The 15,687-nt window shown below is 31.7% G+C and overlaps 2 protein-coding genes across 3 annotated transcripts; both read right to left on the reverse strand.

Moving 5' to 3' along the window:
• Positions 1-587: 587 nt before the first annotated feature.
• On the reverse strand, positions 588-3,945 carry LOC130974262 (uncharacterized protein At4g37920-like). 2 transcript variants are annotated; one of them, XM_057899064.1, is made up of 6 exons: positions 3,729-3,945; positions 3,177-3,517; positions 2,514-2,682; positions 1,885-2,129; positions 1,435-1,622; positions 588-1,350 (listed from the first exon to the last, which is right to left on the reverse strand). In XM_057899064.1, the coding sequence occupies exons 1-6, from the start codon at positions 3,868-3,870 to the stop codon at positions 1,191-1,193; spliced, it is 1,245 nt and encodes a 414-aa protein (XP_057755047.1). In that variant the 5' UTR covers positions 3,871-3,945; the 3' UTR covers positions 588-1,190. The 2 variants fall into 2 exon arrangements, with proteins under 2 accessions (XP_057755047.1, XP_057755048.1); XM_057899065.1 differs by having other exon boundaries at positions 596-1,350; positions 3,177-3,514; positions 3,729-3,939.
• Positions 3,946-4,185: 240 nt separating this feature from the next.
• Positions 4,186-7,096, reverse strand: LOC130974263 (uncharacterized). The gene is made up of 13 exons (XM_057899066.1): positions 6,910-7,096; positions 6,725-6,815; positions 6,459-6,639; positions 6,287-6,377; positions 6,002-6,037; positions 5,788-5,886; positions 5,554-5,684; positions 5,393-5,441; positions 5,194-5,283; positions 5,046-5,099; positions 4,906-4,971; positions 4,629-4,726; positions 4,186-4,524 (listed from the first exon to the last, which is right to left on the reverse strand). Exons 1-13 carry the CDS (start codon positions 6,994-6,996, stop codon positions 4,461-4,463), a joined length of 1,137 nt encoding a protein of 378 aa, XP_057755049.1. The 5' UTR covers positions 6,997-7,096; the 3' UTR covers positions 4,186-4,460.
• Positions 7,097-15,687: the final 8,591 nt, after the last annotated feature.

Here is a 15,687-nt window from a genome sequence, read left to right on the forward strand (position 1 = left end):
TTGGAACAAAAAAAAATAAAAGAAAATGAATATAAAATAAAAAATACAAAAGTTAAGAATATTTTTCTTATTATTTTTATTTTTTTTTCAAAGTGATGAGCTAATAATAGTATAATACCATCGAACTATAGAAGGAAGAAGAATTAATGATGACCAGTATCTTTCTTTTTCACCGAACCAATTTTTCTCATAGAAAATTGAATGAAAAGTGTGAAATAAAATGCAACAGTCGTAAATATGGACATAACTATACCGACATAGCTATAATTTCTATGCTAGCCTAGCATAATAATGACATAACTAGAAATATATTCTAGGAACACACTTCTTAGTTCTTAGTTCCCAGTCTTCCCAAGTGATCTTTCTTAAAAATATGTTTAGATATCTTGAACAAACGCCTCACACGTGTATTAAACTCATAAGTGGAGAATATATAAAGATTGGAATCTTTGTTGAATAACCCCCTCCACTCAATCAAATAAGTCCATAATAAAATCATGCCAATTACAATTGTCAAAAGTTGCTTTTCAGTGACAAAAAAGTGGGGAACAACAGCATAGAGGGGACAACATTTCCACAAGCAAGGAACCACTATCTTAAGTTCGTAACCACCTGGAGGAAATTTCCAAATTACAATCGATGTCCAATTTCATAAGTAAAATTGGCCAGCCAATCACCGACCGCAATGATGAAAAGCAAATAGTCAATACATGCAATATATTCATATTTGACCAAATCTGTATTTTATTCCTCATTTTTCTGAATTTAATTAAACACACAGGAATAAAGGGGGGAATAGATACAAAAGGCTGTACATTTATCTGCAAAAACTACACCTACAAATAGTGTATTCAAATTCTCAATTTCCAATATGTCATTTTCCTATCTCATATATGGCATACCATATGCAAAGTTCACATTCCCCTACTCTCACCCAGTTTTCAACATCTTATTGAAACCAAAATAACCAGGACCTAACTTTATATTAGACGCTATAATTATCAGGAATTGTCTAGCTTTTTCCCTGGCTTAGCTGATTCTATTGTTTAAAGAAAATGTCTAAATCCTTGAACAGTGGCCATAATTTAGCCACTTCCTTGCATCAATGCGTTTAATTCAGGGCTTACAGATTGGTAGACATCTAGGACTCATGCTCCAAGTGCACCCATATTCTTAAGCTAAGCTCATATTCACATGAAATTCCTTTCCACAACAGTTTTAAGGACCTCCAATTTTTGGATGACCTCTGGATTCAGCATATCCCTTGCTTCCCTAATAAGGGTACCTTCTGTGCTCAAATGATAAGTATCCACCACAGTCTTTATCCATGTGTGAAGTTTCTCTGGTGTCCTAAAAATTAATAACGAAATGGTTAACACAAAAGTGTAAGTAAATTCTATTTCAGTAAGTTTACATTCTGAAATTGATACATACGTGTACAAGTTATCAACATCGATTCCTTCAAGTTCTTCTCCAGGTGTAAATGCATCTTTGAGAGCACACAGTTGTTCCTCAGGATCCTCAATTCTAATAAGATATTTGATAATTCGAATCTCTTTTGGCACAAGTCTCTGGAGGTTTCCCACAGCAGTCTTATATAAATGATAAAGTACATCTTTTACCTGCATACAATAATATAAGAAAATGGCAAGATTTACATATAATGTTACGGTAAACATAAATCTGAAATGAGTAGACCCTTTTATGGCATCTCTCCTTTAACAAAAATGGAAATTCCCAATTGGTTACACTACCAGTGTACCCTAAATACACTATATTAGTTGCAATAATCATTCAAAAATTTCTTAACCTTCGAGCTTATAAAGTTAAGTAGATATATCAACATAGATAGGAATAGGAAAATGCAGATTTCATCATCAATACCTCATCTTTCATCATGTTTGATTCCTTAGCAGCCGACCAAGCTTTGGTGATCATCAATACCAATGTGGAATCAAGTTCCTTTTTTTCGGCCAAACTGTCTATTTTTCTGCAGGCAGCTTCAAGTGAGGGAGAATTGATAATATCTTGGAATTTCAACTCTGCTTCATTTAACTTTTCCATGCTTTTGGTTGCATCATCATAGGCTTGTACAGCAGCCAAGCAAGTGTTCCCAAGCTTTGCAAGTTCTTGTCACAAAAAGAAGAGAAGGGGGGGAGGGGGGGGGGGGGTTATAAACAAACAAATTAATTAAATATGCAGGACTGAACTACCGCCATTAGTATTCTAATGATCAATTAATATTATTCTAGTTTTTAAGTTTCGATATCAAGGGTACCAAAATTTACATAAATTTATGAGTTTAAGTTCCTTCTACCTCATTTAAGTTAATTTATGGCAAATGAGAAATAATTTAATTGTTCAGAATACGTTCAAAACTCAGAACTGAATGAACTAAATGTGGCTTGATAATTTACAAGACAAGAAATGAAGATGATATGATATTGGAAACTAAACCAAAGTGCTGGAGAAAATAGACAAAGATGTTAAAAGTCTGTGAAACAAAATCTTACCATTTTGCATTTCAGCATTGTCATAGTAAGATTCAGCTACAGTATGAAGGTGCACAAAGAATTCTTTTGTAAAATCTTTACGACGCTTGGCGACAATGTCAGTAATTCCTGATGGGTCCCCTTTGATCACTTCAAGCAGATCATTATGTCTCTGCACATCCTCATCAATCTGCACAAGAACTTCTTAATAAAATTGCAACATTCTCTACTTTATCCCTCCCAAATAAATACAGCTTATGGTAGGACTGCATTACAAAAATACAATAATGATCATATCCCATTCAAACTGTGGCAAAACAAAAATGGAGGACTGAAAAGCAAGGAGATATTGTTCCTTCCCTCCTTCTTTCTTTCTTTCACACCTTTTCCGTGCACATAGCAATATGGTTACACCCTATAAACACTGCAAATGGTATATACTTAAACTCTTAAAGTGCAAGACTATTTCCTTTATACAAACATCTGTCTTGTTAGGCCCTTACAAATGATGTTTCCAGGGCTTCAAACTTTGACCTGTAACAAATTTTCAGTATAACAGTTTGGTTTGTACTATCTAACACCTTTCTTATTTAATATTCATTTCTTGTCTTATAAATAGTGCACATACATTATAATTGAGCTGCAACAGATATTAGCATAAGCCTCTCATTCACATGGTCATACCTCTTTGAGCTTCCTTCCAAGGCGGAGCAGCCTCTCCTTCATTGTGGGATCAGCCTCGGCATCTGCCCTATCCTGACATCGCTTGAAGAAATGGGGCCTAATGCTGTCCCACTCCCTGCTAAAAGCCAGCAACCTCCTCCAATCGGTAGGTGTGGGCTTGTCAACCATGAAAACACCAATAAGCTTATCACACACCCTAACCATTCGACTCTCATCCAACAGTACCTCTTCTTTTCCGCTTCCACCGCCACTGCCATCATCAACATCAACACTGCTTCCAGAGGAACTGGCAGCGGACAAGCCTTCACTAACAGTTAGACAGTGCCGCAACCTTCCCCCTGCTTCATATCAAAAATTAAAAAAAAATGTTCACAGTGGCAGCCCTATGATTTCTTGAAACATAGAAAACAAACAAAACAAATGAAATATGAATAAATTTTGCTCCGCAAGTATGGATCCCATATAGGCATTTATACAAACATATGGAGTGCAAGCTTGAATACTAGGGTAACTAACAATTGTAACTAACTGAATAATTAAGTGGTTAATTACCTGGGGTGGAAAAATTGAGGCGCGGAAATGAAAGAGATGTTTTGGAGGGAAAACCAAGAAATGGAGGAGTGGGTCGGGTAGTGGACAATACTAGAGGAACTGAATAATAGCGCGACGGAAGAATCGTTGCGTGTGACTCCATTTAGCTTCAGCTTCAGTTGGAAAGTACTTTGAATTGAATTGGTAATTTCCTTTGCTTATTCTTGTATTCTTATATAAGGACTCCATTTTACGCTGTAGTGCCTGCTTTACCCTCTATTCTTTTTTTTCCCCTTTAATTTTAGGGTAACAATAATCTTGTAAAAGTTATATATTTCATTTTTATTCTCTTCAAGTTTGTAACAAAATAATTTGGTTTAGATTCTTATAGTAATATTGAACTAGTCTTTATTATTCCCCTGAAACGAAAATTCATTGCATGTTGCATCAGTAAATTTGCCTTTGCTTGTTTCATAACTTAGAATAGACACACACAAGCTTTTTCTATATAATAACAACATAGAGCCCAAAAGAAAGGAGAAAAAGAAACATACAAATTATACACTAGCAATATCTATATGCTTCAAATACATTGAGTAACAAGATGAAGTTCGATAGCAAATTCATTTAAATTCAAACAAAAAAGATACATTGATCCAGCAGACCAAAATTACATGTTTATAATGAACCACTTTAAAGATTCCGCCTTAGAAATATACTGGGATTGAGCTTGAACATTCCCCAACAAAGTTATTATTGAAGCTGACCCTCGCTGCATTGTCGCTTGAAGTTCAAAGCTTCATCTGCCAGAAACTCACTACAGAAATGACTCGCATTAGCTTGGATCGGATTGGATGATGCGGAGAAGAACCTACCATACATAATGGCAAAAACCAAGAAGATAATCTGAAAAACACTCACTAGATTCGCTCAGCCATCAGCAACGGTTCCCATCTTGGACTCCATGGATAATCAGCTATAGAACGCGACTTAAGTGGTGCCATTTGGGAATTAAAATGCTAAAAAATAACAAATGCAAAATAGGGTGAGTTATAGCCCAATGAAGAAAGGTTAGCTACAAGCCTAGATGAGTAAAACTGTCCCACAAGAGCATCTTATTTATCTGCTGCCCAACATTTCTAACACAGTAATGCCTATTCTAAATTTCCAAACAGAAGTATGTTGAAATGAAAATAACCTGTGAACTTTGAAGCATAATAGCTGGCTGTTGCTTTGGAAACTGAGTTGGAATTAGAAAGTGTACCTAAATAAACAGAACAGTCAGACTTTTGGTCAAACTCAATTCATAATCCATCAGTAATGATATCTGTAAATTACCAGGAACGTGAAAACTCCAGTTGCAGAAAGAAAAGTTGCTTTTCTGCAGAAGACCTGACAACAAAGAAGCCAGAAACTAGCATGTTAATGTCTAATATCAAAACCGAACAATACTAACAATTTGAGAATATGAGTCAAGGGCAACTACAGGATCAGCTTCAACTGGCCTTCCTAGCTGAATGGCCAATGCTTCAATGAATTGCCTTCTTAGATCAATTAACGAGACAGCCTCCGAGACCTAAGTTAAACACAACTTAAAATTTACAATAATTTTAACAAAAACAAGGATGTCCACAAAACACTTCTAAATTGTAACAGACAACACAGAAAAGATATTTTCAGCTAACCTGTTTCTCAAGATATTCTTCCAAGTTTGGAAGATATTCTGCCAAACACCTATGAAAAACAGAATAAACACAAAAGCCAACATATTGTCAGTATTTAGAAATCAACTTATCTTGGATATACCTATCATTGGGGAATAAAGGTAACAAGTCAAAAATCTTACATCCCATCCAACCAAGGAGGCAGCTTGACATCATCAATGGAAAATAGAGCTTTCAACTCAGAAGAAGATACCAATTTGAGGCGAGGAGCTGAAGGAGCAGAGGTATATTTCCTCCCAACAGGATATACAACCTACATTTAGCATATGATAAGGTGAACCCTTTATTTGTTTGTTGCCAAAAACAAGTCATTAAGATGTTAAAGAGAATCGTTTAGAAAGAGAAAAGAAAGCAACCTGCAAGTGTATCTTCTGAGGATACCTCCATGGGCAACTAGGCACCATCTTGTTTATGTTCATGTCCAGTAAGGGCACAGCAAATTTAACCTCCTCTGGCTACACTAAAATGCAAACTTATAGGAGTGAACAACATTATCCAAAACCTACTTTAATTTCTTAACCATCCATGAGTAGATCGTAAAAATTATTAACACATTTCGTAAAGAAATACCTTCTCAGCAACAGAACTCATGTGCATTTCTATTCCCTGCAGCAAAGTTCCACAGTCAGACATATCTCAATCAAGGGAAGGATCAATCATATCCATATCCATTACATATAAAGCATCATCCAAAATTCAATATGTGTTTTCCAAATCAAAGAGATGGAAGAGATCAAGCTGCATCACACTAATCAAGTCAAGAACTACTTGCACAATTAGAGACATATACACCAAAAACAACTACTCAATTTTGAGAATACTTTGCAAGAATGCAGTGATGATCTGAAAATTTACCTCCCTGGATAAAATGGTGCTGATTTCAAACTTCAACCGATCATCATCGACTTTTCCTACACGCTTCCTCTGATACAACACGTATTGATCCCTATTGAAGCGAAACCACATTCACTCAACAATTTCACACTAGAAAAACAAAAACCCGTAATTTTATCTAATTTCATTTCACCTCAAGAATTGAACAAGTGAAAGGAGGCGAGCAGGGTCCCTGTAGTTCCAATCACTCAAACAGTTACTAGCTTGTGTTCCATCATCAGAAGACATGTGAAATGGGTGAAAGTCTTCATCTTCGGGTCCAAATATAACATCAGGCGCAACGGTAGGACACTCAGCATTGTATATAACATCCCCTGAAATCCCACAAAAAACCCTAATGATCATCCCAAAAAAAGGGAGAAATTTTTGCAATTGAGAAAGGGGGGAAATGAATAATACACTTGATGAAGTCCAAGCAGAAGGGAATGAGGAGTGTGAATCGATCGAAGGGGCCGGAATTATACTTATCACCTGACCACATTTGTTCAACCTGCAAAAAGCCCCAAATGTAAGATAGAAAACCCTAATTAGGGAAATAACTTGGTGGGAGTGAAAAAAGCGAGAATATTGGGAGAGTGCCTTGCCTTGAGAGTGAAACGAAAGTGAGAGAGGAGGTGAGTGAGCTGGGCGGCGATGAAGGGAGGGACGTTATCTGCGGCTGAAACAGCCATTCTTGGATCTTCTGTTCTCTCTCTCTCTGCGTCTCTTGGAAGTGTGTATGTAATATGTAATATGTAATAAGTAAAGATTTTTATTTCTTTTCAAAAAATGGTACATCCCAAATCCACGTCCAAAAATTCGGACTCTCATGGATAATAGCTAATTTTCGTTAATTGATAAAATAATTTTAGAATAATTTAAAAATTTGACAAATATATCCTGAATTTGTCCGAAGTCCGAACACATTTCTAATAGAGATAATGTTAATGTAATTATCGTATTTTACTGATTTGACAATTCTATTAATCTAATTATTTAGTTGTAATTAATATTTAAACTAAATACAAATTAGTATAATGCCACATTATAATTAACTCTAGATATGAAATTAGGACAATGTTTGATTTATTTTAAATGTTAATTACAGTTAAGTAATTAAATTAAAAAAATTATCAAATAGTAAAATATTGTGATCACATCAGCATCGTGCTGATTAGAGACGTCATTCAGCAAATTTGAAAATATACTTGTCAAATTTTTAAATTATTTAAAAATTATTTTTAGAGTGTTCGAAAATTTTTTTGATTAATTTAATTCTAGTGTTTAAAATAAAAATAATTAAATCAGTTGAATTCAATTCAATTTCATTGTTTTTTTAAAATTAATTCCAACTCAAATAAGTCTGATTTAAAATTTCATTCTACTGACATTTTATTTAAAATTTAAAATATTTAAAACATCCTTATAATTTAATTACTTATTTTAATCTATTTTGTTAGCACCAAAATTTTTTTGAATATTAATTTAGTATTTATTACTTTAAAAAATATTAAAAATACTAATAAATTATTCTTAATTTTAAGAGTAAGCCACCAAAAATACATCTAAATAATTTTATTATTGACAAAAACATACTCAAATTTTATTATCGACAAAAATGTTATCAAATAATTTTAAAATATGACAAAAATACCTAATATTAAATATGTATTTTCAAAAAAAAACATTGGAGATTGAATTTCAATGCTATTTTTTACAAGTATGATTAGAAAAATGAAATATTTCTATCCTTAAAATTTAGTAATTTTTCGCTAAGTATATATTTTTTGTGATTTTTTGTCAACAACTAATTATACTTTTAAAAAATCACAAAAAATATATACTTAGCGAAAAAATACCAAATTTTAAGAATAAAAATATCTTTTTTTTAATTATGCTTGCAAAAAAGTGCATCAAAATTCAATCTCTAAAATATTTTTTAAGAAATACATATTTAATATGAGATATTTTTGTCATGTTTTTAAATTATTCGAGAGTATTTTTATCAATAAAAATTTTAACTGTATTTTTGTCGGTGATTATTTAATTGCATTTTCCATCATTTATCCCAATTTTAAATAAATAAAATTTTAAAATTATTAGTTTGATATTTTTAAAAAGTTAAATACATGTGAAGTTCTATCTATTTAAGAGATAAGAAGATATTTAAAGAAATTGAAAAAATCAATCATTATTTTATAATTTATTTTAATTTGCACCTGTATATCTTATTAAGAAACTCGATCTTATCTATTTACATTTAAAACAATAATTTTTTATTAAAAAATATAAGTATGATATTTTTGATAAATTTATTATATAAAATCTTTAGGAAATTTTTTTTGGATTAACCACTAAAAATATTTTTAAATTATTTAAATACTGACAAAAATATACTCAAATTTTATTATCGATAAAAATGTCTTCAAATAATTTAAAAATACAACAAAAATACTCAATAGTAAATATATATTTCAAAAAATATTTTAGAGATTGAATTTTGATGCAATTTTTTACAAGCATAATTATAAACATAAGATGTTATTATACATAAAATTTAGTAATTTTTTGTTTTGTATATAGTTTTTTATAATTTTTTATTAACAACTAATAATATTTTAAAAAAATCACAAAACAATATATACTTAACAAAAAATATCAAATTTTAAAAATAATAATATCTCATTTTTCTAATTATACTGGTAAAAAATCGCATCAAAATTCAATCTCTAATGTATTTTTTGAGAAATACATATTTAATGTTAGTTTTTTTGCAAGATTATCTAACATTAAATATGTATTTCTCAAAAAATACATTAGAGATTGAATTTTGATACAATTTTTTATAAGCATGATTAAAAAAATAAAATATTATTATTCTTAAAATTTGATAATTTTTTGTAAAGTATATATATTTTTTGTAATTTTTTTTGTTAACAACTAATAATACTTTTAAAAAATTACAAAAAATATGTACTTAGAAAAAAATTACCAAATTTACAAAAAATAATATCTCATTTTTTTAATTATGCTTGCAAAAAATCACATCAAATTCAATTTCTAAGGTATTTTTTGAAAATATATATTTATTGTTGGACATTTTTGTTGCGTTTTTAAATTATTTAAAGACATTTTTGTCGATAGTAAAATTCGAGTATATTTTTGTCAGCATTTAAATAATTCGATAGTATTTTTATTAGTTAACCTTTTTTTTAAAGTATTAATAAATGGCTTATATATCATATCAACTTGTGACTTGTTAACTAAGTACTCATTTTTTCTATGATTTTTACTATGTATTTATCTAATAATTCAACATGATTTGACAAAGGTCCTAGAAGCTGGTAGGCTTTTAATGATAATTATTTGCCTATAATAATATTACGAATTATAAATTTTTTAAAATTATATTAACTTGATTCTGACCTTGTGAATTACAGTAAAAAAATATTTTAAAAAAATTACTTTTACAAAAAGATGGTAGAAACAAAAATTTTTATCAACTAAAAAAAATTAGATTATCATAGACTAAAATAAATTAAATGATAAATTTTTTGGTTATTATTTTTCTTATAAAAATTTTATTGATTTATTTAATTTATTATTTTATGAAAATTTAATTTTGGTATAAATTAAAAAGATAAATGATACAATTTTGAAACTAAATATAAAAGAACTGGAAAAAATGCATATAATAATTATATTTTTCTATATTAATAATATTATGGAATTATTTTTTAATTATATTTTATTATAAATTTAATATGTTTTTTATGATTTTATAAATTTATTATATTATTTTAACTTTTATAGGGTATAAAGGGTAGAAAAAGATATAGAGAATGAAAAAGAAACAAAGAGAGAAAAATAAAAAAAAAAAAGAAAGAAAGGAAGGATAGAGTTCATTAATTTTAAAATATTTTAATTATTAAATTAATAATATAAATTATAAATTATAGTCTTATAAATAGAGTAAGAAGGGTATAAAAAATATAAACATAAAAATATACAATTTTTTTAATATATTTGGTGATAATATACAAGACACAATGATATAAATTAAATGTCAATTTTATTCTCATCAAAATAACATATACTTCATTGCTATCAACCGTTCAACACCACCACTACCACTATTACCATTACTTTCCACCATCATCACTATTGATATTTCTATAATCAACCTAAATTATCATAAGGTGTAACAAACCCTATTCTTCACCAAAACAAATCAAACAAAAAAATTTGATGAAAATAATAATAAAAGTACTTCATCCCCTATTATCAAGTGATCTTTAACCACCTAAATGATTCTCAGCACTTTCAGAAAAAACAATCTTTTACCACATAAATAATAAAATGCAAAAATTTAACTACTTTTTTTTTATTGTTTTCCATATCATAATTATTCTTGTCACTTCACCTTTAAAATCATCAAGATCTGTTTTTTTTATTTAAAAAAAACAATTGAAACAGAAATTGAAAAAAAAAAACAAAAGTGAGAGAAAGGGGTGAAGTTTGAATCGGCGGTGGTGGAAGGGCAAAGTGGAGACAGCGCTTAAGTTGGAAATGTGATGGCGAAGATTGAGCCGGACCCACCATCATCCTCGTGCTTGGAGTTCATGGATCTGGACGATGATGAAGCCAAATCTAGAGAATGGTGGAGCAGAGCGACAGATCTAAACGAGTGAGACAAGGATAAGGAAGCAATGGCAGCAGTGATAGTGACAATGGCAACAGTGAAAGAAACAGAAAAGAAGATAGAAAGAGGAGAGAAGAGGAAAGTGGGAGGAGAGACGACAGAAACTGATAAAATTGAGAAGGACAAAATGGGTAATTTTAAAAATAACTAAAGATAAAAAAGTCAAATTTTATGTTTTTTATGCATTGTGTCTCGACCTTAAAAAATAATACTATAAATATATGTTTTGTGTGTATCTATGTACCATTGAGTCCATCAAAAATCTATATTTCAGTAAACAAATAATAGACATATACTATTATATTTATGTTTTAGTGTGTATATCTCTTTGGAAATTTTTCAAATGGTCCAGACCACTTTTCTGGAACTCTGATGCTCCATGTAAAGTGTCCATTGGATTTAACAATTAAATAAACAAATGGTTAGGATTGACATGGATTTGGGTAAAATGATGCATCAAAATTTTAGCGCACCACATGACGTGACCTAATTCTTCGGTTATCTCCCGTTAGGTGGTTTATAAGGCAGTAGTGGTCGTTAATGCCCCTTGGTGGCGCTTTGGTGGAATTGAAAGCTAGCTAACTTGAGGAATGGCTTGCTGAGAAGTGTATGGGCTAGGATATGAGTTATTTGAAGTATGGGCCAGGATGAGAGGTATTTGAAGTATGGGCCAGGCTGGTGTTATTGGATTATGCCAATGCTTAGTAGCCCTTTGTTTAAGAGATGGTCTTATTGCTTTATGAAGCAATGTGGATAGTGTCAAGTGAAATCCGCTGGGAGGTTGTGGTTCGTGTTCACGGTGGTGTGATTGGTGGGCTTGGGTTGTGGTTCAGGATAAGATTGTGTTATCTTATCCGAAGACGAAAAGAACATAATGGGTGAATGTAGAAGGTTCCAAGTAACGATGAAAGATAATAAAAACCCTAACCCCAACTCAAGACAATCAGAATCAGAGACGTCCTCTGCATCTTTTGTATCATGTCTTCTTGTTTGCTACCTAAGTCGTGGGGCCCATCTTCTCCCATTCAGGTGTGTGATATTTTTCTTTGTTGATGTCAAACTTCGTTTAAATCTAGAGGTTGAGAGAGATACCTTCTGACAGATCTGAAAGTCGGTTGTATTAGGTGGATGAAATCCTGAGGGTTGATGTCAGCGATTACTGATCGAGTGTGCAGTGTGGTGGGACAAGTGTATGAAGCATATCCAGACGTTGGAAAAAATGTAAGTATAACCACCTATATTCGGAGATCCTGATGTTCTAATTTTGGTTATGAAAGAGGTTATTCGTTTGTTGAATTTTAGTTGTTGAATTTATTTTATATAAATTTTTTGTTATAGATTACTGTCGGAATGTATGGGATGAGAGATTCGGATTCAAAACCAATATTGTTCTGCCAGAGGCCATTCAGTTGGTGTGTATCAATTGGCGAGGTGAGTGACGTTGAAGTTTGTCCTTGTGTCATTTTTATTTTTTAATCAGTTGATGATTGCCTTACAATTATTAAATAATTAATTAAGAAGGGGATTAGTGCTGGTAAATAATGTCACAAATAGTTGTTTGGTGCCCGAAATTGCTGAATATGTTGATAATTCAGTTTGTTTCATGTTGCATCAGAAGTTGCTGGCTTTTTGGTTATGTTTTATTCTGCCAGTTAGAGATCAATGTTGTTGCTTGAATGCCGATATTGAATAGTTTCTGAAAATATGGTCGTGAAATGTGAATTTTGATTAGTTAAAACCTTGAATGTATTCAAAGTATGTGTTGAAAAGTGAAAACGGTGTAAAATTTTTGTGGAAATTTCTGAATTAAATAAATGTTATAATATGTTGGCATGAAGATGATTGTAACTTGTTGTGAATGTCTTAAAGAAAGCTAGTAATAGAATTTGAGCACCTGAAGAGAAGTATAGGATAGATCTTATTATTAATTTTTGTCACGTCAAAGTTAGAAACCATATTAAATTTAGTAGCATTTGTTTTGGTCCATGCAAAGAAAAAAAAGGTTTTATCAACTTTGTGTTTCCTAATTTTGGGATGCATTTTCTGTGTTCCTGTACTAGGTATGTTTGTTAGTTTGCAATATACCAAAAAATTTGTTCCTATTGATCAACTACTTCTTTTGCAAACCTATAATATATCGACTGATATTTTTGACATTAATAAATCACTCTCATCATTCATGCATTCATTACATCACCAGGTAAGACCTGCTGCATGTCTTAGTAGTTCAAAACCTTTTTTGAAGGGAAGGAAAAATTAGCAGCTTGGTAAGAGTTAACAGAGCTTTATCTGTAAGCGGTTGATGTAACCTTTTTTATTCGACCAAGTACCTTGATTAGTATATGTTGTCAGGGTTATTTTCTTCACGTGGTCTTCATTTTTGAGAGTTTACGTTGCAGCAACCAATTAAAACTTTTTGAATCTGGAGTTGAACAATAATTAATTTTCTTTCGCAGGTATACTTTCCTGCAATGGAGGCGCTTCTTGTATGGCCTAGTTAATTATAAATGTTGACGAGGAGTAGGTATGGTCAGAATTAACATTTTGCGTCATGAACTTGTTATGGAGTGAAAATTTTATTTTGAAACGCAATGCTATTTAGTAGATTTCTGAAAGAAGACACAGTACTTAGGAATACATTTAAATTTCCATGTTTCGTGTTCAAAATAAAATGTTAGCAAGATGTGGACAGACCTGAAACTACTAAGTAGCTATTCAGTTTTGTTAGTCGATTGTAACGAATTAAATGAGCACGTGTTGCCGAACAGAATAGGTGGCATAAATTTTGATAAAAAAATTATTGTAATGGAATTTGAAAACTTGAATATTGTTGGACCTACCAGCTGGGGATGGAATAGAAGTAAAATGGAGGAAGAAAGAAGATTTTAGCGTTTGTTTGAATAAAGGTCGTTACGGAGTTGTATAGTTATCGGAGTTAAAGCAAGATTATTTCGTTGTTTTTTAGTATAACGGGAAATTTAAATTTAAATTCCCAGTGATTCATTTGAGTGACTCCGAGATTGATTATTCAAGTTTGATAAGTTTCCATGAAGATGACCGTCGTATGGGAATTAATTTTCCTATTCATATGATGGTGATCAATATGGAAACCTCTGAAACCCGAGTAATCAATTTCGGAAGCAGTCGAACGAATCGCTGCAGATTTAAATTTGGATTCTCCTTTGTACTTAAATGCCACGAAAAACTCTTGCTTTAGTTCCGATAACTCTACAACTCTGTCTCAGGCTTCATTCATTCAAACACTATCATTTTCTTTCTTGCTCCATTTTACTTTTATTTCATCCCGGTTGGTAGCTCCAACAATATTCGTTTCCACAGGCTTTTCGAAAATTTCTGTTTAAAAAAAGTCGATGCAACCTCGTGATGTTGGCAACACGTTCTATCATGATTGTTGTTAGCACGATATCCAATAGGAATGCTGGAAATTAAAACTGATATGATTTATAATCTATTTTTCCGTCGAAGAATTACGCAATAGAAATTAAAAATGCAGTGACTTTTGTTAATGTGCACGTCTTTGTTGCTGACTTCATGAGGAGGAGGCACACAAGCGGGGATAACAAAAGGCTGCGTGCGCACATTAGGTTGATGGAACAGACGAGGAAGAATACGAATGTTATGCCTTCATGTTGTTTGGACTTTGGGTAGGAATCATGTTTTCGTCAGGCATGAGGGACACGTTATGCAATTTGAAGTGACCAAATCTCACAAACGGGAGAGACATTTTGTGCAACATGAAAAGGGGATTTTGTTGGAGAGGTACATATATGTTGTGGATATCTTGTTTTAGTTTTCCTACCTTATAAATTTCGAAGCATGACATGGCGTACACGTGATTGTGTTTTTTGACTTCGCTGGCCACAGGAGGCTGCAAATATTCAGCATTTTTGACTTCTTTGAGCTCAACTCAGCTGAATGCTTGGTTAGATCCAGCTGCTGTGGTTTCTCTCCATTGTTTGTTCTGTTCTGTTATGTTATTTGCACTGAAAGCTTTATTAGCATAAGACTAATGTTGCATCTTTCTGCATTGTTTTGGCTTGGTTCTTCAGTTTTAGTATGTAACCTAGGTAAAAGAGGAATCTTTTCATTTTTCTCAGTGGTTTTTGTTATTTTACATTCTAGGAAGGTGCAAGTTCGGTTCTTTCTTGTGATTCTGTCACCATTTTGGTATGGAAAACGAAACATGGGTTTTGTGTTTTGTTTAGTGGAAGGAAAAGACACAGTTTATATTCCTGGCTGGAAGCCATGTTTCTCTTCTAAGCTTATCCGGTTCAGATATGCTTCTGCTTTGTTCTTGTTTTTGTTTTTTGTTTTTCCCATTTTTCTGACACTGTTTCTTCTTCCCTTTTATTTATTTTTTATTTAGTTTTTTGAATCGTTTAAAGATCCTCGGTTTACTTTCTCTGGTCCCTTTAAACTGTTTTGTTCTTACTTGATGAAGAAAAGAGAAAAGACAATGAACCACTTTAGCTGTTTTGTACTTTTTATTTGCCAACTTTCTGTTATTTATTGTTCTTTTTGATTGATATTTTTTTAGATTTTCAAACTAGTATTAAATTTTAACACTTTTAACTCAAATGTGTGACTTGCATGACAAGTGGTTGTTGAAAGAAGTTCTCCATTCATCAGAGAATGTTGAATCTATAAAAGAAATGTAGGT

Source organism: Arachis stenosperma, chromosome 4 (genome assembly GCF_014773155.1).
Source record: "Arachis stenosperma cultivar V10309 chromosome 4, arast.V10309.gnm1.PFL2, whole genome shotgun sequence".
NCBI lineage: Eukaryota > Viridiplantae > Streptophyta > Magnoliopsida > Fabales > Fabaceae > Arachis > Arachis stenosperma.